Source organism: Sturnus vulgaris, chromosome 19 (assembly GCF_052056855.1).
Source record: "Sturnus vulgaris isolate bStuVul1 chromosome 19, bStuVul1.hap1, whole genome shotgun sequence".
Taxonomy (NCBI): Eukaryota; Metazoa; Chordata; class Aves; order Passeriformes; family Sturnidae; genus Sturnus; species Sturnus vulgaris.
Window position 1 is genome coordinate 5,283,549 of NC_142261.1, and position 23,810 is coordinate 5,307,358.

Sequence of the window (23,810 nt, forward strand, 5' to 3'; positions counted from 1 at the left end):
ATATGCTGCATGTACAAGCAATGACAAACAAAAGAGAGACAAATTAGTTTGATATATTCTCTCTGCCTGGGCACAGACTTTCACTGTTCAACATGACATTGTAGCAGGCTGTCAGAAATGCAGTGATTGTCAGGTTTTCACATTGCTGCCCAACCACCACTCTATAAACATCAGAGTTTAGGTAAAATGCTGCCAATAAGCTCATATTTACAATTCAGAGAAGTGTGCTGTCATTCTTCTCCTTTTAATTAAGCTGTACAAAGGCTGAGGCCTAATAACCATGACTTTAATGTCCTAAAACTGAAATGGTTTTATAATGGTCTATTCCAAATAATTCCAGGCTCAATAAAAATCAGTTGCTAAAAAATCTGTTAATTTTAAAAAAATAAAATAAAGAGTTCTTGTTGCCAGCCTCAGCTGAGGTGCTACAGGACCCCATATCAGATACACACGTTGGTCCCAAAATCTAACAGCCTGGCCTATTAAATCAGTAATTTATTCTGCTGGGTGTCCTGGTCATTCTAAAAGAGACAAAATCTGGGAACATACCTCTTGTAGATCCATCTCCTACAAGATGATGAAGACACAAATGGTGCATCTTGTTTATGAGGAAGAAAACTCCTTTCTGATGCCACTTGTTAGAAGATTTTGCCTTGAAGTCTGGGAGCAATAATCACACCTATCCAAGCACAGGGACACTTAGAGGGCTGTGCTATTCCTCATTAAAACAGCACAGAACACAATTTTCCTCCTGACTTTTCCAGCTGGAGAATCACCATCATATGCTGAGGACAGGGTCTCACTGCCAGCACCAGTCCTCACCAGCACAGCAGAAATGCCTGGGCATCCCAGATCCCTGCTGTGGTACAGCCTCTGAGCTCAGCAGAACAATTTCTACTCAACAAGTCTAAAATATGAGCCTTCTGGCAACTCACAGATCTCACATTCCTCTGAGGCAACCATCAAGAGTACCCTTAAGCAGATCCTTCAGAATGGCACAGTTCCAAAGATTCCAGAGTGGCAATTTACCCGTGTGACTACTGCAGGAGACTTCTTTGTAGTCTTGTACACAGACCAGCAAGATTATAATACTATTAGTTAGCAATGATCCTTTTAGCAGGAAAAATCATCAGTAAACATAAAAAAAATACATAAAACAGAAAAAATTTCTCAAGCTTGAAATGTTGTTCCACTTGGATAAAGAATTCCTGACTTTCTGTAGGCGTTCTCCTGTTGCTGCCTTCCAGCATCTCCCCTCCTCCCTTTAATTAGAGCCTGTGCAAAAGGAGTGAGAAGCGAAGCTATATTTAACTCTCTGTACACCAATGACCAGATAACACATTCTGTACTGAATAAAAACATTTTCAGTTGACCTCAAAATCCAGGGGAAAAAAATCTAGGAAAAAACCCCGTGTTTTCACCCTGAAATACAGAAAAGCTTAAACCCACCTTTGGCTTTATTGCGTGTGAAGCACTGTTGGGTAAGAGATTTAAATAATTCCTGGAGGTCAGTTAATCCGCAGAAAGAGCTGTGCATCAGTAAAGAGAGCAATGTCTGGCACCAGAGCCTCTGCTGGAATGTGGAACCATTCTTAATAGGAAGTACAAGTGAAAATTGGATCAACAGATTCCTTTGATTCTCCTCTGCTGTGAGTAATTCCTATGAAGAAGCCCTCAGTATGTATTCTGGATAAAAAAGGAATTTCTCCGAGCTCATCTCAGAAAAACACTGGGAAAGGCATTCTACATGGGCTGCTCCCAAGGGCAGGACTTGGGCTCCAGGACTGAGAAACCCCATGGAGCATATTTGTACTCTGCACATAGCGTGGCTGAGAGCAGGCTCAGCACAGGACATTTCTCAGCATCTTTACAAAGATGGTTTTCCCATTTTTCAGAGCGCGTTCCAGCGCGCACATCTGGCAGCGCCGCGGCGCGAACAGCAGTTCCTGGCTCTCCGTGCATGTGCTCTGCATCCCATGACATCATGCACTCCTCAGCCTGCCAAAAAGCAGTCTCTACTGTACAGACCACCAAAACAGAGCCCCAGCATCCCTGGGGGGAACAGGGCTAACTTCCAGCCCCAAAAGTTTTTCCCTTGCAAAATCTTGTTCGGTGTTTCATCTGTTGTGCTGCACTCTCTCCCACTCACACCCATTACTCAAAAACAGTTTTCAAATCATTCCTAAATTGCTTCTTTTCTATCCTGCCTGTAAAGAGCTTCTCTTTGCACAAGGCTGTAACTACTCAGTTACTTCTCAGCAGAACAACCCTTTTTTCCTTTTATTCACAGTGGGTTTTTAACTCTTTAACAACCTGAAAACTGGGAAATCTGTATTTCCCAAAGAAACCTACATTTGTTTTTCTTTGCTATGGGTAATCGTAGGTGGCATTGTACAGATTGATTGTTCTCTGGAGATGGGATTAATGGCTCATCTTGTGTCATACTCATTACTTAACACTGCCTCAGCAGCGAAGAAGCTCTCTGGCACACTTAAGAAAATAGGTTCTACATTGTAGGGCAAATCAGAAGAAAAATAATTCTATTACCTGAAAAATGTTCATGTTCAAAATCTTTCAAAACCTTTTAAAGAAAGGCAGACAAATGCCAAGATCAAAGGTCCATGACTTACACACTCATTGGTGGAGAGCCCTGGAGCCAAGAACTGCAGCACGATTAGAGCCTGGAATTTACCAAAACTGGCTCTCTGCTCCAACTCCTGCTATCAATCCCAAACTAATCAGCCAGAAGGAAATAGACATACAGATACTGCAACTTGGTAATGAAGTCACAATGAGAGATAAGGCTGCAAGATTTCCCTGCAATAATTTCACTAACAGAGGTGAAAAACAAGGACTCCAGGCCTGATTCCTCTCAAATAGGGCTTAATTGTCCAAGGGTGGAGAAAAATTGCAACAGATTGATATTTCAAAATGACAAATTTCACTTTTCTTCTCATGCAAAATGATCTCGTGCAAAAGAGCCAACTCTCTCATCAGGCAAGGGTCACTCAGAGGTTATCCACAGCAATAGGACAAAGGCAGAAGCCAGGTCTATCACAAAGTACCAGGCACGTTGGCTCGAGGCAGCAGCAGCCCATAAATCCACTGCTCCCAAGACAGCACTTGCATTTCTAGATACAGTGATTCCACTGACATCTCCTTTGCTTGCCACCAGAGCATTTCCAGATATCAGTCTAATGTTCCAGAACAGAAAAATGAGGGCATTTGCAGGATTTCAAGTCACTGCCCTCCCAAATGAAAAAGACATTTTTTCCTACTGCCTGCCCCCTGACTGAAGGTTCCCAAGCCCAGCTGCTGTGTTTGGCACCAGGTAACTGCACTCACTAATTGTGGCTACTGCCACTCACTTCAGAGCAGCCTTGGAAAGGTCACCCAGTAAACACCCCTGAGCTCCTTTTCATCCAGTATTATTATTTTAAAATATTGATTATTTTAGGCTTTTTTCCAGTGATGACCAGTGTTTAAACTAAGTAATTTGCTTTATATTAATAAAGATTAAAAATGCTATATGCACGTAACTATGTAGTGTTTCTCACACTGAAGTGTACATGTTTTGTTTATACTCTTCCCCTGGAAAAATCTCAGATTAATTAATTGCCACATATGATACTCCAGTGATAATGTATTTTCCTTTTTACTTTTGGTAGGGAAATACGTGATAAAAAGAGAATCCCAACTGCAGATAAAGTAAAAGACCTTAGAAATACCAGATTTAAAAAACACTGAAAGAAGGAAGAGTCAATCTTATTCTGACTGTTACAGGGTGGTTTGTTTTCACTCAGGGAGTCCTGAATATTTCTGGTCCTTCCTCTCTTGTAACAGCAATATAAGGAAATTTATGTTCCTGAATTTCAGTTCCCTGCCTGTTTTCATGGCAAGTTATTCCTGACAGAGTCTTTACAGAAGCTCTAAAGAAAAGTTATCCTGAGATCACAGAGATGGAGCACTAATGAGTTTAATTAGAATGCAGTGCATGAACCCTAGATTGAGACACAGCCCAACATGATTAATTACCCTCTTGGAACGGCTACAGCAAAATAGAGAGGGTGATCAAGGCTATCCTCTAATAGCTGTGTCCACCCAGCTTCTCCACCTGCCTGAAGATGTGCTCTCCATTCCTGCAGCTTGGCTACCACTGTGACAGCTGTGGGTGGTGCCAGTACCAGCTCAATAGACAATAATCCTAATTCATCATCTTCTCTATTAGCAGTTACCCTTGCTCATTTCAAAATCAAGGTCAGTTTTATTTAGCACACTTATCTTTCAGAAAACTATCAGTGTTCTAAGCATGAGTTCTTCAGCATCAACTACTATTTAGTTATGTAAAAACAGGAATGTTCTTATTTCACAGCTAAATTTGTAATCATGTCCAATCAAACTAATTAAAAAATTATCTCAATCCTTTGAAATGCATCAGCCAGTTCCCCAGTTCACCCTATTATAGCAGTATCAAAAAACTAGAATTGAAAATGTATTTATTTGATTTTTACTTTTCAGAACAACTTGAAAAGAGATTTGACTACAAAGATAACTGAAACTTATTTGGAAAGCAGACTGCAGGTAAACATAGAGCTGCTAAAAGTTTATTGGCATTATATTGAAAACTGTCACTTTCTGTAGCTCTGAGATGCCCCCAAGGGCATCTTAGCCATGATAAGGGTTTAGCCATGAGATATTAGGCACCTCAACACATTGTCCATGTGCTCCTCAAACATTACAGCCAGCAAACTGCATGAAGGAACAGATCTCAGCACATGTCCCACTCAGGCACCAAAATTAAAATTTTTCAGTTATAACATCTCCTCCATATCTTGTTCCATAGCTTGTTCCAAAATCTGTACACCTCCTAGAGATGCACATTTCCTTTAAAGACATTTAGACTTGACGGCCTTTAAAGGTCTTGTCCCACCCAAGCCATTTCCTGAATTCTGTTACAACAAGCACAGAATATGGAATTGAAGCTCCCAAAGGACTGAGTCTTCCAAGGGTGTCCACTATTGTCCACTGCCTGTGACATGTGGCAGAGGTCTCCTCTTGACCTCACTGTGTGTGTGACACAGGCATTGCTGGGATATAAATTGTGCTCATACATTCTGTTATTTCTGACATCAGCACCTCCATGCCACTCGGGATTCCTGGCTCTGAGGGTGCTGAGGCCCTGGCACAGGGTGCCCAGAGAAGCTGTGGCTGCCCCTGGATCCCTGGAAGTGCCCAGGGCCAGGCTGGACAGGGCATGGAGCAAGCTGGAATAGTGGAAGGTGTCCCTGCCCATGGCAGGGGGCTGGAACAAGTGTGATTTAAGTTCCCTTCCAACCCAAACCCTTCTGTGATTCTAGGAAAAGTACTACTAAACCCTACTATGTCTCTCAGCAGCTGCCAAAAAGCTGCAAGCCATACCAGCCCCATTTCAGCTCTTCCATTTGTAACACTTCTAATGAGCAGATGGTTAATTCTTGTGAGCGGGGAATAAAAAACAAAACAAGTTTTGTTGGTGCAAGTGTCTGGGGGTCCTTTAGGTTATAAAAACCAGTTGTTTTGGACATCTGCTTAAATTTTTGACAGCAAATTTAGCCTGCTCTGTATTACTAGACAAATATTCATATCCTCCATTTGTTTTCAGGTAAAATAAAAACCTGCCAGATATTGTTCAAGGTTTTTTTTTAGCTATTTAAAAGCTGGGAAGTATTTCAAGAGTAAAAAAAATTTATTGTGCCTGTTTCCTGTGTATTTCCAGCAATAAAATTTTTGTACTTTCAGATCACCAACAGTGTGTGTTTCTCCACCTTTATTACTGCCACCTCACTAAAAAAACAGTTGATGAAATTCCCACACAACTGTGAGCATCTCACCTTCAGAGTCAGTTCCTCAAATGCAACCTCAGGCTGAACCTGAAGGCTACACAATACTGAAAGTGTGAATATTTGAACAATGCTACTGTTCACTTCAGAGGCCAAGGGACTGGGGCAACCCCAAAGTAAGGAAAATAACTAGATAACAAGCTTTCTTTATGTTGTACTGCTCGAATTTTAGGGGGGTGTAGCACTATAGAGACTCACACAGGTACCTAAAGTAAAATGTAAACATGTACCTTCTTTACCATGATAGAAAGCAAAAAATTCAATTAAATGTATACAAAAGCCCTTCAGAGGCCTCAGCATTTGAAAGACCAGTGAGCTCACTGCATTTACCTTCCTGGCAAAACTGTCTTCAACTCAGATTAACAGAATGGAGAGTTGTAGATCTGTTACATTCAAGTTGCTTCTTTCTGTTCTACACTGAGATTTTATAAAACACGAATTCACAGAAGCTGCTGTAAATTTTTAATTAGTGAAATACAGATGGTTATTTTCATACAAATTTTAATTTTTCCTGTTTTTCTTAAGCACTAACCAAACCCAACACAATGTGCACCATATTTACAAATGCATAAAAATATTTATAGTTCCAGATATGATTTATCGCTGTACTTAACAGTACTGAGCACTCTAAATTACAAACAATAAAAATTACATTTCTGTGATTTTTTTTTTTTTTTTTCATTTTTGTTTAGTATAAACACCATTTTGTGTGGGAATACAGAAGAACAAAAGCATTAGTGTTTGGGAGGAGGAGAAATTGTGTGAGAGCACGAGAGACAATGGATGTGTCTGAGCCAGGAGTGAGTTGCTGGTTTGGATCATTAACTAAGAGCTCGATGCTCGCTGCTGCTCCCTCTGCAGACTCCAGGATCAGCATCCCCGCTCAGTGCAGCCCAAGTGTGAGATCAAGCAGAACAAATGTGGGAGGGCACAAAACCATACAGGCAAGTGATTTCTTTTTTATTCGTTGGAGCACTAATTTAGGCTCTTTAGAAAGCTAAATTTACTATACACGCTCCTCTTATCCACATTCCTTTTCTGCTGCATTCCCTTTCTGTTACAGCTTTCCAAAGCCTCAGTAACTGTACCTTGCAATACCAAACATTTCCATCTGAGTTAAGTGCACATATTTTCTGCTTTAAGCCTAGGAGGGCTCAGTGCTGTAGCTGTCCTTTCCCAAACAGTCACAGAAGCCATTAATTTCTCGGCACACTTTTAGAGTGCAACCAAATCCAAGAAGCTGACATTTTTTATTTAGTACCCATGGGCTATAACCATGAAAAATTTACTCCCTGAAATACAGTTGCATGCATTTCCTATCCACCCTACTCATGATAAAAAGTAATTTCCTTGCACAGCCTGGTAACAATGGCAACTGAATGAGATGTATCACCATAAAATAAACATGAGCACATCACACATCTGAATTCTCTGGAGTGAGACTACTACTCTGTGTTCCCAACAAAGATTTAAATGAATAAGAGGCCTTGAAGCTTGACATGTATCTCTAAAGGCATGGGAGAGGATTCAGGGCAACTGGCATTAAAATTAATCACTCTTAGTGATTACAAACCTCCAGTAACACCGTGGCTCACTGCAGGAGAGCTATCAGAGCCAAAACAAGATGTCCAAGCAATGAAAATCAAGAAGATTACAGATATTCCTGTGTGATAATGGAGGGGGGCTAAAGGTTACACTTACAACAAAAGCTGTTCCTACTCATCTGGTAAGGGAGAAGAAAAGGAGAACCATTATTTTGTATTTTGGAGCAATTAAGAATGAATTACAGTGCAAGAAAAAAATAAAAATGAAATAAAATGTCCAGAATTCCTATCCTGAGCTATTACAAAAGTCCAACAGAGTGAGGCAGGGCCCAACCATGCTCTGCCCAACTCACGGGGGAGCTGTCCAGCAAACACTGAACTGAATGTTACCATGGAAACAGAAATAAAACCACCTTTTACCAGCTTTTTCACACATTTAGAAAAACCATGAAACTGAATTCCACTAGATGTTATGGCTTCACAGGACAAACGGGCTCAGAAATTCAGTTCTCGAGAAGTCCATCAGTGACAATGAAGACACAACAGCTCAAATGTGACCTCGAGGACAGAAATCTCTGACAGAAAATCTCTGGCAGCTGTCTGACATGTTTGCCAGGAAAACATTCCCTGTTTCCTTCAACATCTCCCACCCAGCAGAGCTTAAACTCCACGACGTGGCCCTTCAGTCTCAGCACAGCAATTCTCACAGAAGAGCCAACACCTTCTGTCAGCTGGAGGGAGCAGAGCTCTCTCTCCAAGAGACAGGAGATGATTCTAGGATTCTGGGACACGTGGTTCCCAGTGCTTGTGAGGATGTGGGTTTATAAAATCACCTTTAATTACGTCAATTAGTAATTATTAAATTACCGTGAAATTATTTAATGATTTTGTATGATTCACGTTCCACTTTCTGCTATGTCTTGCACTGTTTTTTGTGTTTTATTTGTGAAGGACAAAAGCCTGCATGCAGATAGCCCCAAGGAGTAAAATACAGATTACATAACCCATGGAAAAAAATTAAACCTCCTTTTTCACCCTGAAAAAAGTTGGAAAATTATGCCTGAAGTACTCATTTAATGCAGTGTTTCAAGAAAGTTTCTTTCCACTTCCCATATGAGACCAGCTTCTATTAACAAATGTTTCATCCAACTACATTCTCCCTTTGTTAACATCCAGAATATCTAGGGCTTGGTATACATCTTTGAAGAACTTCATTAAAAATGAATCATAAAACCATTAATTTAACACTTGTCTAAATAAAAAATAAGTTTTCCACTAGGGGAAGTGAGCACTGTATTAGTTCTAACACAAGAAAAACTAAAGGAATAGTTTTCAGTTATACACCTATCAAGCACATGGAATAGAATTTTGACCCTGACAAGACTAACAAAAGTCATCAAATATCCTGCCTGGGGAGAACAGTTTCAAATACTGGACACAAAGAAAAATGCCTTTATTATTTTTATATACATCAATATTCATATGATCTATTTTTTCTATGACCTGGTTCCTCAACTGTTTTAGAATGAAAAAAAGCAATACAGGAATTTGCATACCACTGCCAATTTCTGGTAAAGTCATCAGAAATTACAAAAATAACTCCACTGAAGAGTATAAAAAATTTGTGTCCATAACAGACTTCTAAGAACTTGTGGAGAAATTCAGTTATTTGTCTACCGAGACAAACTTGACATTCCTGAGTGAAGGGAATAAAGGAAGAGTTCAACACTAACATAAATCTAGAAAATAAAATTGAAACTAGAGTGTCTATTCACTACACGATAGAAATTACAATATTGTTCAACCTTTCTTTTAAACTTCAAGGGTAAACTCTCTGTTAGTGGATAATAGCTGAACTATCATTTATTTCTATTGTCCCATGTAACACAAGGGGCTTTATAATTTCCTCTTTGGAGCTAAAGAGAAATCATGTACAAAGATGTTTGTGGCAAAAGGGAAATGCCATCTGCTTCATCCAGCAGTTCAGACCTCAGTGCCCTCAGACACAAATGGAGCAGTGACTCAGAGAACAACAGGTTTATAGAAATAAAAATAATTGCCACAAACCTCGTCCCTGTTTGCATTAGTTTGAACTGTCATCATGCTCTTGTCTCAGAAAATGCCTGTGCTTAATGCAGCAATTATCCCTGTGCTGCATCTCCTGCTTGTACATGATCACAGACACTTCACATCTGACTTGGCTACAGCGAGTGAGATGGAATGACCTGAACAAACCCCTGCTGGCACTATAAGGCCAGGAAGATGGAATGTTAAGCCCTGGATGTATTTTCAGCTGTCAGAGAGCTCTCAGCAAGGCCCCTGCTAATTGCTTGGGTTTTCTTGCCCTTGGCACAGCACAGTACACCGTGTAAATGGTATCCCTGAGTGCTTCCTACTGACTTGCTAGTCAAGGCAATTTCCTGCTTTCTCCATTCTTAGTATTTTCTCCTGTCTACTTGCTCTCACAAACTCTCCATTTAATTTAATTTCCTCAGAGACCAGTTGAGATTACAGGTCTGTGATGAGGATCCAGTGACATCCAGAAATATCATGATGCACCAGCTTGTATACCCAAACAAGAAATGCAGGTTTATAATAGCATTTTTGTCTATTACAGCGAAACCAGGTACAGCATCCATAAATTCATTCAAATCCTCTCCTATTCTTTACTGTCATTCAGCCACCAATGGGCAGCTCTCAAAGGAGAGGAGGGCTTGATGCACTCCTTTTAACCCACAACCTCTTAGGCAGTCTGCCTTGTGCTGCACAAATTCTAGTCCTTGGCCAACCAAAACTACAGCATAAATTCAGAGAGCTGGGACGAACCCAGGATGGCAAACCCTAAGGAAAACAGGACTATTTGCTGCAGAATAAAACCAAAAACATCTGAGACACAGTTGTTGGTGATTTGATTAATCAAAGCAGCAAATAATGTAATTGTAGCAAAAGGAAAATTAGATGGGGATAAGGGTCTTACAGACACTAGAGTAACAAAATTAGAGCAAACAATTAAAAAGCAAAGAAACCCAAATGTGCACAAATAACATGAGTGTAAAGCAAACCATTTCAGAAAGCACAGCTCAGAGCAGCTGCTCTCCTTCTGCTGCCGAGCATCAGTGACACTGCAGCCTCAGGAGCTGGATCTGCCAGCACTGCCTTGCCTCATGTCACACAAACACAACGGGCAGCAACAACAGCACCAACTGTGCAAAGAAATTAATGAAATTCCACTTAAAAGTATCTAAAATATGTGAATATCTGCATGAGCTGAAATGAGATCCCAGGCTGAACGCCTGAGCACAGAGCGCCCTCTCATGTGCTTCACTCATTTCTCCACTCATCACTCCAATCCACAATTCCACAACTTCAGAACGACTCACCAATATGGTAATACTAGCAAAGGAATTAAACTCAGTCCTTGTATGCTGAGTAAAAACAAGGAATATAGATCTCATTCTTAAGAATAACAAAATTGAAGGAACAAACAACTGAAGAACCAAAAACCGAGCAGAAAAATCATCTGGCAACTAACTCCTCAAGGCTTGGGTAGGTGAGAAAAAGAGGTAACAACACATACTAAGGTTTTAGTCTGAAATTATGGGGTACAAAACCCAGAATTGTGTAAATAAATGAAGGCAGTCCAAATGTCTTAAAATGCTAAACAGTAATAATGAGCTTGAATCTCGGTGAACAGATAACAAGATACTTTTTCTTAAATATCACCCTTGCAGATCAATCCTCACTTCTTCATTTCAGAATTACTTGTGCATTTGTGCTTTGGATATTCAGATATGTAAGGAATAAAAACCATGATACCATTCCTGCAATATATTCCTGTAATATAATTGGTTCCAGTGGCAAGAGAACTGTGGGGTAAAAAACTAGCATCTTCCAGGAGGGAAATTTACATTACAGCATTTAGACTAAGTAGAATAACTGCAGTTAATTCCATAAAAGAAAATTTTAAGTTGCTTTATTCCATATACAAAAGGTTTCCAGAAAACAAAAGAAGGAATAATGAAACCCTACAGTAAGTGCTTGGAAAATTTGTGTTGATTTGTTGCATGCTGAGACTCAAATACCTCTATAAGCTTTTCCAATTCTAAGGCAATAAGCCAATTTCTTAGAAAGGAGCAATTTTTCTTGTTGACTTGTCTAATACAGACAACTATTACATGTGAAAATATGTTTGGGTGTTTTTTGATGACCTAACTATAGTGTCATTGGTCCACTACGTCCCTGTCCCTCGCTCTCATGTTGCACTGCTACTGCTCTGTAATTTTAACAATTTAGGGAAAGGAGAACCTATACAACTCATCTGCACAGCAGTCTTCCCCCAGCAATGCTATAACCATCACTTCTGGTACAGAGAATACCTCTCCAGTGGACTTGACTGTTGGGAAAAACATTAACTCCACAGAGCTGTCAAAATATTACAGGATGCTCATTATTTAAGTATCTAATTGGGGAAAAAAAAAAAAAAAAGAAAAAAAGTGGGGGAGGAGAGCAGAAAACTTTTTGGTGAGGGTAGTCAAACACAGGAACATGTTGCTGAGAGAGGCTGTGGAGTCTCCACCCTTAGGGATATTCAAAAGCTGACCAGACAATGTCATGGACAACCTGCTCCAGCTGACCCTGCATTCATCTCCAAGGGTCCCAGCCAACTTCAGCTATGCTGTGGTTTTGCAATACAAAAAGACAGAAAGAAATGCACAAGTCTCACGATAACATAACACAAGTTCTAGCAAAGTGAAAAAAGTCTGTTAAATGGTTTTATGTCTGAAAAACTGGAATGCAACTTTCTGCAAATTAAAGACAGACTGTAAGCTGAAGGACAGGACTGGAAAGTTCCTTGCTCATCAAATTAAAAACAAGAGGTCTATTCATGAAAAAAGTTATGTGGTCAAGCCACATTCTTTGCTCAAAAGTTTTACATGAGACTGAGGGTCGGCACTCTGCTTGCATTCATTGAGAAACTCTGAGGTTGTCAGGGATTGTTAGAGCATGTGAAGGTTTGGGCAAGCAGTCAGGAGCAGTGCAAGTGGACATGCAAGTGTCCCTTTTTCTTGTAAAAGTGCTGCTCACATGACTGACAGCTGGAGTCACTTAACAAAATACCAGTGCAAGCTATTCTGCCAAATTCCCCCACAGTGAGACGACACCTCTTGCACTGCAAACACCCAAATTCCCCTGTCTGTTCTTTCATATTTTTTCTCCACTAGAGATACTAAGCCACATTTTCTAAGTGAGATAATAATATTAAATTAGGAGACACAAAGACCATAAGGGAAATCTATGCCTGATGAAAAGTGCTGTAATTCTTCCTAGTTACTTTTGAATTACATATGCACAGGGCATTCCTTTTGCATCAACTACATTCTCCAGACTATTCAACTTTTTTCTAAAAGGTGTTTCAGCTCCAAAAAAGGTTGATACAAAAAGGTGGTCCTGTTTTAAGAAATAACATTTTTCCCTGCCTAGTGGCTTGAACAGTTGCAATAATCAGAGATCATTACTGAACCCTGATCTTCTGATCTGTTTGCCAGCTTGGCCCCCTCTCATTCAGCAACCCACTGTGCTTTTCAGGGAATGCTGCCCCTCAAGCACCAGTCCCTGGGGCTTCAAACAGAACAGTGTCACTGACTGGTACAGTCAGCATCCTGCTACTCACACAGGACACAAAGAAATCAAATAAAATCAAGGTACCCCTCAGAGTGCTGAAAACATCCATCTTTGTGATTCTTGCTTCCATTTGTCTTAGGCTGTGAATGTACCTATTAGCTAAATGTATTCAAGTCTGACAAAGTCATTTCATCTCCCGTTAATGAACAACTTTTCTGTTGAGAGATGAAGAGAATAAATCAATGCCAAAACCCAGTTAATTGTTCAGTAGCAGTAGGCTGTTTGTACCTTTTGTTAGCTGTCACAGCACTGAGCCAGCACTCGGGTAGTGAAATCTACATTTTAGCATAGAATTAGGTCCAAATTTAAACCATTTAAGCCACGGCATTTTTCCTATAATGTGAGGATTTAAAAATATCTCAAAATCAGCAAGAACTAAGGAGAGATTGTTCAGGTATTGGAGTCACATAATATATATCCCTCCATTTTCATGTACCATGCCTAAGGCTGTACAGCTGTGAAGAGAAATAGAATAAAAATTTTCTAGAGCATGATCAACAGCAAAACAAAGAAAACTGTTTAGTGGGAAATCAAAGAACAAAATGAGCCTGATCTGATTTCTCTTGGATATTTCCAAAATGCACTTTAATGCCTGAAATATTCTGTTATCCTTGCATTTCTCAGTGCCATGCACACAAAATATTTTTCAAATAGCAGAACTCACGATCCAGTCCTCTCAGACAAAGCCTATGAACAGGTTTATGTGCAGTTGTTATAAACATGTTTCAGCCACACACAGTAAGTTATTGGGGTCTGTAAGACATCTGATGTTTCTCTCTGCAATCACCTTCTCATTGTTCGTGTCTGGGGCTGCATAGATATGCACATGCATGTGTATAAACATACCTGCTCATTACCCAACATTCATTAATGCCTTAAAGGAAGATTTTGGGGTGGGGATGTTAAGAGCATGACTTCAGCCACAGATTGTATTGAACTGATGTTAACAAGCATTAAGTGGAGTAGGAGCGAAAAAGTAATAATTAACAAACTACCCAAGAAATGTAGTTTGTACCCAAGGGAGGAAAGGAAATATAGAAACTTACAATTAGTAGTTCAAAACTCAAAAAAACTGCATTCAAATTAATTTTTAGACTTCCTAAGTGAAAGGAAGTCAGGTTCTGTATTTAAAACTCAGGCTTTCCAAACCAAATACCAGCTGTCCCTACTAAGCTCCCTCTTCTGGCTAATTAATAAACTCTCTTAGACTTGATATGCAGAAGTTTTGATCTTCCCAGTTCTGTTCTATCAGTAAAGATCATTTTTTTTTTTTAAATTGTCAATAAAGGTTGACATTGAAATATACAAGTATTCAATTTCAGACAGAGCCCTCCTTTTGTCTCAGGCTGACAAGTTACACAAACACACATAAGGAAATAAACATCCTTGTACTGCCTAGGGACACTGCAAACTGGCACTGGACCATCTGCACCTCCTCCAAGCTTCTGAACACCACTGCCCATTTTCTGGTATCAGATATTCCTGAAATGCCAAACTAGTTAATTCATTCCCCAAAGTACACCTTTCCTTGTTCTGGCTAAAATTAGGATTAAATATGTCATAAAAATCCAAATACACCTTTAAGAAATTGTAAATGAGGAAAACAGAATCACAGGATAAACTAAGTTGGAAAAGACCTTGGAGATCGAGTCCAACCTGTGACCTAACATCACCTTACCAGTCAAGCCATGGCACTGAGTGCCTCAGCAAGTCTTTTTTTAAAAACCTCCAGGGATGGTGACTCAAACACCTCCCTGGGCAGCCCATTTCAATGCTGAGCCACTCTTTCTGTGAAGAATTTTTGTCTAATATCTAGCCTAAACTAGAAGCAACCAGTCCTCACCAAACTAACCCAAATTCAGGACATAGAATGAAGACACAGGGGCAGTGAATGGCCCCAATGTCTTAAGCCAACACTCACCCTCATTGTGGAGCTGCCAAATCAGTAACAAACAGACTCTGGTAAAATTTTTCATTCCATTCTCTTCTAAAATCTAGAGTCATTGCAGATGATTTGAGGAAACAACAATTCAAAGTGAAAGGGAAGTACTATGTAGAAGGGTGTGAACATCACAACTCCAGTGGAATGAACATGCAGAGGATAAAAGATTAATTCATTCAGCTGTGGGTTTTCATTGTTTCAGTTACTGTAAGAGCATCATTCTCCTTTCTAAAAGCCAAGCCACACTGCCAGTCAAGCCAATTTTATGAGACTTCTATCACAACTGTGCCAATGAAGGCAGACAGCACAGTCAAACTCCAACCCCTACAAAACATTTCTGCTCAACACCTTTTTGACCTTCAATCCAGCTAATGAAAGGCCTTAAAGGGAAATTCATCTCATATTTACTACTGTACCTTCAACCCAAGTGAAATGTAAAATCTGTTTCTACATACAAAGTCTTAAAAGAACCATGACAACAAAAGAGTGCAGAGACAAAGCCTCTGAAGCAAAATACTGAGGTATGATATGAAAAAAACCAACACCAAATCTTTCAAAGTTAAAAAACCAGAGACAAGGTTCCAAACAGGATTATGAAGGTTTGAAAGAAAAGAGGGAAGTGTGTGATGCACTGACAAACTAAAGATACCACTGTGAAAAGATAAAAGGGAAGATACAACCAGTGGCTGTGGCTGAGCTTTATTCAAGACAGGATGCCTGCAAAAGCTATGCTGACTCTTCCACTGCCAACTGATAGTAACTTGTAAAGTATATAAACATTTTGTATCACAGAAAAAGAGATCCATTACACACTGATGGAATAAAACAAGAACAGATGCTATGTCATCACAGCAACTTCATTTAAGTCTTCCAATACTTTTTCCACCAGTGAGGCTCAAAATGTTACGTAGAAGTGACTTCTGACTTTTTGTAAAGCAAGAATAAACAAAGAAATAGAGTTTGTTTAAGGTCAGGTAGACATTTAATAGCAGAAATAGAATTTAAACAGTTACTTCATGTTTTTTAAACTCACTGATATGGTGTACCTGAAAAAAAAGAAGTCTCATTTTTTTATTATTAAGAATGTTTTAGGGCTTTTTTAGTATTTCACCTTAGTACTGCATCAATACCTAAGTCTATTACGTCTGTATTTAACTGCCTTCATTTAACACAGATAGCCTTTTTAAGCTCATAAATTTTTTCCATTTCTACTTTTATCCACAAGTCTTTTCCACTGATCATTTCAAAGGTAGTTATACTTCTGTGACTGGCATTTTGGAAGTATTCTTGTATGAAACCTTTTCACAACTTTTCATCTAAGTCAACTTTGTATTAAATCACTACCAGACTTCTTAGAACCAGGATACAAAACTGAGCACAGGCACTCTGGGTTTACACTCCTCACCCACCTGCAGCCAACCAAGCTGGGCAGCTAGAGTTTAATGACAGTAACGAAATTTTCTACTTTTAAACAGAGTCCCTCATACAAAACTTTTTATGACATGCAGCAATACAAACCAGTTAATGACCAAAGAAAAATCCCCCCCCAAAAAAACACCACTCAACAATAACATAACTTAGAAGTTTATAAATCATCTCCCTGACAAAGCAGGTTCTTCTAATGTGGATTAATTCAAGTCTTAAGAAAGCATATGAAAATGCATTTCTAGAGGCTAATAAACAACTGCAAATCCAAATACAAACCTTAGAGTGATCTGCTTTGAAAGAGAAAAAAAAATAGTTTGGAGCTTAGCTGGTGCAGAGCACCATGCTTGTCACCTGCTCTAATTTCTGAGGAGAGGAACCTGGGTGATGAATTCGCTCTTAATCTGCACCTTTAGCTAAAGTGGCTCATAAGGATGTATGAGGGATTGACAGGAGAAATGGAATCTGGAGCAGATGCTGTTAAAACCAATGAGCACACAAAGGGCTGGCCCTCACTGGCCAAGGCAAGGCAGCCACTGGAGCAATCAAGGGCAGCTGGTGGGAAGCAAGCCCAGGAGGAAGAGGCAACCAACATCATTTACTTTTTACAAATGTTTCCTTACATAGTCAGGTCTTATTGAGAATGCCAAGATGCATATTTCTTCAAATGTTTGTCCAAAATGTAGACACAAACACTCTGAACAGTATTCTGGAAGGCCTTATCATTCTAATCTACTAATAAGAATCTCTATGCTACCTCTCAAAGTTTTGGAACCACATGTTCCTGGATGCTGATGAATGCTGGCTACATTAAACATTAAAACAGATGTCTGGTCTTCACAACCCAGGAACCATGCTGTGTTAAAACAGTAAAATAGTAGCATACTCCCATTGGGGAACAGTATGCTTACACAGAAAACTGTTTAATACCCAACAGGTAATTCAAGTCAAACAACTTTTAAACAGAAAATATATTATTATCTGGAACTTTCAGCAAAACCATACTTTAGTACAGAAATACACGAGACCAATAATCCCACAGCAGCTCCTCCTTCCCCAGAGGACAAAATCACTTCCTTACCTTTGGCCACTTGGGATTGAGGAGTCGTGCTTTGATGGCATCATCCAAGGCCTTGTCATACTGGTGGATTTTCATGTAGGCTGCAGAGCGGTTGCTGTAGAGGATGCAGTTCTGAGGATCCACCCCCAGGGCCTCGTTGTAGAGCACGATTGCCGTGTGGAAATCGCCGTCATGGCAAGCCTGGTTGCTCTGGCGAACCTTCTCCACAAACTCAGCTTTGCTCAGCATGGGACTGTCGGGACTTTTTCTTCTGAAGGATTTTGATCCACAGAAAGGAATCTGGGAGGGGGAAAGGGAGAAATTGTATGTTAGTGTTAAGAAATGCTACTCAGAAAGAGAAAAAATAAAGGAGATCAAACTATTAGAAACTGTACAGCAGAAATTAAAGCCACCAGCACCACTGCAGAGCAAATTATGAATTCAGAACCAGATTCTTAAAAAAGTAAATTGTTTATCCATTGAATCTCTTTTTGAGGGTACAGGACTAATAGAGTCTTGCAAAACACATCATTCCCTATGAATGATGTCTTCTAGACACAAGAGCAGCTGCAGTCTGTTTATATATGCTGCACTCTACACACTCAGAAGTGTTCTCCTCAGCCATGCTATTTTATTCTACAACACTAAGCAGAGTTGCCAGGTAGAGAACAGGTGGCAGCTGTGAACATGAAGATGATGCTGGTACATCTGAAGTTTGATATGTAGATCAGAGATAAGCACAGGCATACACAGACAATGGGAAAATGTGTAAAATCTCTTCAAACCAAAGAACCTGCAGCACAACCTCTGCTCACAAACCTCTACATCCAACAACATGCAGCTGCAAATTGTTCATATTTGAAAAGGGAAGGAGGAGTTTTCAGAACCACATATACTCACAGAAGTAAGTGGGACATACAATTTATTTTAATAATGGAACAGTCATCTTTGGCACAGGCACCTTCTCACATTGTCAACTCCAAGTAATACAAAATAACAAAGAAAAAAAATTTAAGCCTTCTAATTATAAGACATCATTTAATGTGAGATGTAGAAAGTCCTAGTTCCATTGCCCGTGGTGCACCTTTTCTCCTTATTTAACTTGCTACATTGCACATTTTCCTCAACCACCCTTTTGCAGCCAGTAGCTGTTTCTGTCATGCAAACCCTACTCTCTCCCAAGGACACTCAAAAGCTCAGAACATCTTAGTCCAACTCTGAACACAAGGCAGTTGGGAGCTGTGTAGAAACAATATTTGGCAACAGGCAATACAATACATATGGTAACATACAAAGTACTTGAAAATATTCATTAAAGGTTTAGACTACTATAATTATGATTGGTGTCATCTAGTTTTAGTCCTGCAGATTGAAAAAGTTTAAGAATATCACATATTGTTACCACAACACAACAACCACAGGGCTTAAATACATTACCAGAGCCAGCTGGGGCATATTTTTAAAGGTGGAAAGGGAAGCAAGCTGCAAACTGACATCCTGTCACAAGGATCAATTGGTCTGTAGACTTTTCTTTTTTTTCCTTTCTTCCTTAAGTCAAATAACAACAATAGAAAAGCATCAAGTTAGAAACTACTGCTTTTTTATTTTTCTTTTATATCCATTCTTTTCTGACAGTGTTCGAGTGTTTGTCCAAACTTTTTCTAAACTTCTCTTTTGAAGGAGATTCCATGCTTTACTCAGGCAATCTTCTCACACTGCTTCAGGATTTTATGAAAATATTTTTCCTAATATCCAAATCTCCTTTGTGTCAGTAGATGTACTGTTTCTTGTCCCGTAGTAGACTGAGCTATGGTCACTGTGGAACCAAAACTTGATTTCCTTTCATCTGTGAGGTTCCTTTTTCTACAGTACTCTTGCTAATGCTAGTGCTGAGCACATTGCTTCGTTCAAGCAGTGCAATAACTCACACACCTGAGAGCATGTGACAATAAACTTCATCACAGGGACAGTCTGTTGTGACCTGAGGGCAAGAACTGAATACAAAGATTCAGCAGCTACTACACAGGCACATGTCCAAACACAAGGATGAGGAAACCCTGAGGAAGGTAATCAGTCACCAGAAGGCTTGGAGGTACTGCAGGAAACAGGGCTGGTGAGTACCCAGGTGCCAGGGACAGCAGTTTCTTCACGTGTCTTTAAAGGTGGCTGCTGTCTCCCTCCCTGTGTATTTCCTGGTCACTGACCTGCATCAGGGACAATGAAAAATACCGAATGTCATGGATTTCCCACACTTCTATCATATTCAGAATGAATGGGTAGCACGACTAGCCATGAACTTCTGTTATTCAGAAGATAAATATTTCAAGAAATAAAAGATAAATATTTCAAGAAATAGATTCCTCACCAGCTGTGGCCATAACTGCCTCCAGCAGGACGCCTGGCCTGGTGCAAAGGCACAGCCAGCCCCACTCTGGAGAGTTCAGGGGCAGCAGTGGCATCTCACCCACCCCTGTGCCTGACCACAGGGACTCTGCTGCTCTGCCACCTGGAGCTGCGCGCCCAGGACCACCAAGAGCTGCTGAACCCACAGCAGTGGGGCCTCTGCCAGGGCACAAAGCACCCAGCACAACCTCGAGGAGCACCAGTGAGACAAGTCCAACAACAGCTGTCTTTTCTGGCAGTTTATTATGCACAAACAAATGAACACACAAAGCTGTTAATGATCCTTCCAGAATCATACTGTGAGTCTGTAACAACAAGGAGAATCCATGAGGAGACATCCTCTCGGTCCAAGTGAAGTGGTTTCTGTCTCTAACATCCTGTGACGCTAAATAATCTCATGAAAAAAAAAGAAACTATGATAATTTGTGGAATATGTTACTGCTTAATTCCTGCTATCATGAGAACTACGTAAGGCAGTAAAACATCATGAGGTAAAAGAAAAAACCCTAAAACAGTAAAACTGAGTCACTCTGGCACTCAAACCACAAATAAAAAAAGATTATGATTATGGTACCAACCCACAAAATGTACTCCTTAGAAAGTCATCCCCACTTTCCAGTCACCACTGCTCCTCTCCTGTTAATACACTGGAAGGTGATGGTAATGCAAATATTTGGGCTGCCTAACATTTTGCTACACAAGGTGCTTGCATGTACTAAACCAATGCTTAGGAATTTTCTTAGTGCAGCAGAACAAATAAGGTTCTAATGAAGTGCAGAAGAGGATCTAGCGAGAAAGTCTGAGTTAGAAGCTCATATATTTCTAATAAAGTAGAAGATGGCACAAGCTTCTCAACATTACTTCTCCAAACCAGCAAAAGACAGCAGAAATCAGCTCCTACTACAGGGATCACATCAGACAGAAGCTTCCACAATATCTGCTTCAGATCAGACTCAGCAATTTCCTTCACTGGTGAAAAAGTCTCCTCTGGCAGAAGATGCTCAGGATTCAACCCTGCTGGCCATGCAAGTGGAGTGTTAAAACACACACAATCTTCTCTGGTCTTTTTATTCTCAAGAAGAAATTAACTCCCAGCCACCCCCAAAGCAAACAGGAACTTGAATATACAGCAAAACTTATCCTACAAGAACTTTTTACTGATCAAGCTTGTTAAACTTAATCCTCTCTTCAGAACATCCATCAAATAAAAGAAGTGCCCATACACATTGAAAGACGTGTCTGGACAGCATACAGCTACCCAGAAAGCCACAGGGAACAGATTCCCAGTGAGTTCCAGTAAGATGAGTGAGAAGAGATAATAGCAAATCCCCATTCTGCTCCAAGAGGATTAAAGAAAACAATGCGGTACAAAAGTAATTGTTTTATCAAAACACTAATGTTACACCTCAGAGCTTGTTGGTTTATATGTAATTCTTCTTATTTAATGCTACATCATGCAAATACATATGCCTTCTATAGATGATGTCTTAGGTAGCAAGCCCATAGTTAAGACACCTTTCTTAAAAATTTCTTAATAATTTTCAAAAAAGAACTGTAAATATGATATGTAGCATTTTTATATTTTAAATTATCTAAATAGCGCAAGAAACTCATTGAAGCATTACGAAGAGTAAAAAAATAAAAAGAGGCAAGCAGAAAAATTGGCACTCCTAAGAGATTCTGAAAAGAAAGAGTGACAGTAACTTATGCTAAATACAAGTTTCCAAAATCAGCAACTGAGCTTCCTTTCTATGACAACTTCTACCCAACTTATATTTTAATCTGTAAAATGGTTTTATGTTTTCTCCCCATATTCTAGGGTATTACTGTTTTTCTGAAATAGAAATTAGCTTCAACAAGAGCTCAAGAATAAATAAAGCACGTGAAGTCTGTCCCTGAAACCTCCCAGCAGCCAGCACTTCAGCCAGGCTGTACCACACTCCTGAAGAGATATGAAACCTTGCCAACCACATGCAACCTTCCCCTAAACATAGCAGAATTTCAACAGAAATAGTGTGGAAAGAAATGGAAGACCACCAAAACTGGAGGTTTAAGCCACTGCAGGATGATAAGAACTTATCGACAGGAAGGAAACTGATTTTTTTTTTCTTAACTGCAGCTTAAATAAAATTTTCTATAGAAAATGGTTTTTCTTAAAGAATTTCTTCCAAATGCAAAGAAATTGTGAGTTTCCAATACTGAGCTTGGAGAGACCTGCACTTGTGACAGCAGTCAGATCCACCCTAATTTAAGGCATACTACATGTTGCTAAAAATTGTAATAACAACTATGCAATCCATGCTTAAATTTAAACAGTACTTTTTGGTTCATACAGAATTTTAAGTCTAGTTATTTGTAATAATAATTATATATATATAATTAAATTACAAACTATCAGTGAGGAAACAGATCTTTCCCTCTGATCTGCCTGTGAGCCAGATGGAGGCAGCAACAAGGGAGTGATGAACCAGTAATTCAGCAAAAGCCAGGCATGAACAGTAACCTCACTCCAGGAACACCTGTTAGGGCAACATTCAGGGCACATCCACTCATCCATTTAGGAATTTATCCACTTGCCACATATCCATTTCAAAGAGCCTATAAAGGGTGCCATTAGCACCTGAAGAGCTCTTGTTTCACACCAGAAGAAAACACAGGAGAGCTATTATCTAGCTATTATCTATATTGTGAGAACCTCCAAGAAAAAGGAAAGACACTTAAATTATGAAGAACACCAAGGAAAGAGGAGGAAGAAGGACAAGAAGGTATAGGCACCCAGCTCTCCGGATTTCCACTCTCTGTTCAGCGGTGGCAGCCGGGGCGTCCCTCTGGCTGCGACATCAACCCAGGGGAGCGCAGGCAGCGGAGCGGGATCACACCGCGCATCGCTGATCGCCAATCCGGCCTCCAGTGCACGGGCACAGCCACACTCGTGGTGACATCTGCTGTCACCCAAGACGCGCTGACTCAACCCAACCTCCAGCTTCTAAGTTCTTTCAGCAACAAAGCCCTTAGAACCAAGTTCATAACAACTTTCCGTACCACTGCAGAGAGGTAAGGAGCTCTGCAGTGCTGCCGAGTACACCTGACGCGCTTACCTTCAAACTTTGCAGATTTTAACGGGATTCGAGTTTGTTTACGGGGGCGCCAGAGCGAGCACAATGCCCATGCCGACATCCGAGCTCAGTGCTCGCGAGGGTCCCGCTCCAGCTAGCGGCGGCCGAGCACGTTCGGGGCACATGAGCCCCGCTCTGGGGCCAGGCCCGGGCCCTCCGCCGCTCCGCACCGCGCACACCCGGCCGGGACTGCGGCGGGACCCCCGCCCGCCCCGGGGCTCCCCGGCAGCGCGGTCACCCGCGGCACCCCAAGGTGCCCAGGGCAAGCGGAGCCGAGCGCTCGGCCTGGAGTCCCCGGAACCCCGCCAGGAGCTGCCCCACCGCCGCCCGGCCCCTCACAGCGCCTCGGGCCAGCGGGCCTGCGCCCCCGCCGAGCTCCCTCCCGCTCGGTGCCGGGACAGCCGCCAGCCCGCGCCCCGCAGCCTTCCCCCGCCGCCCGTGCCCGGCCCGGCCCGGCCCCGCCGGCTCCTTCCCGCCTCCCCGAGCGCTCCGGCGCTGCCCGTCCGGCGTCAACTCACCCGGGGAGGCTCCGCGTCCTGCTCCCGCCGAGCCCGGCCCACCGCCACGGCCCCCGCCGGGGGCGGCGGCGCCTGTTGCTCCATCGCGCTCCTCCTCCTTCTCCTTCTCCTGGGGGGGCCGGGGCCGCCGCCGCCCCCGCCAGGCCGATCCCGCTCCGGCCCCCGGCGCCACGTTCCGGGCCCGGCTGAGTGGGACCCGCACTGCCCCGGCCCCGCCCCGGGGCTGGGCTCCGCCTGGACC

The 23,810-nt window shown here is 41.2% G+C and overlaps 1 protein-coding gene across 2 annotated transcripts in view; it reads right to left on the bottom strand.

The window, feature by feature from the left end:
• TTC28 (tetratricopeptide repeat domain 28) overlaps positions 1-23,653 on the bottom strand; it is a 108,571-nt gene extending 84,918 nt beyond the window's left edge. For both annotated transcript variants that reach the window (XM_014874936.2, XM_088176324.1), the window contains exons 1-2: positions 23,570-23,653; positions 17,554-17,832 (exon numbers count right to left, since the gene is read on the bottom strand). In XM_014874936.2, the coding sequence (XP_014730422.2) occupies positions 17,554-17,832; positions 23,570-23,653 (363 nt within the window). The remainder of the gene's footprint in view (positions 1-17,553; positions 17,833-23,569) is intronic.
• Positions 23,654-23,810: the final 157 nt, after the last annotated feature.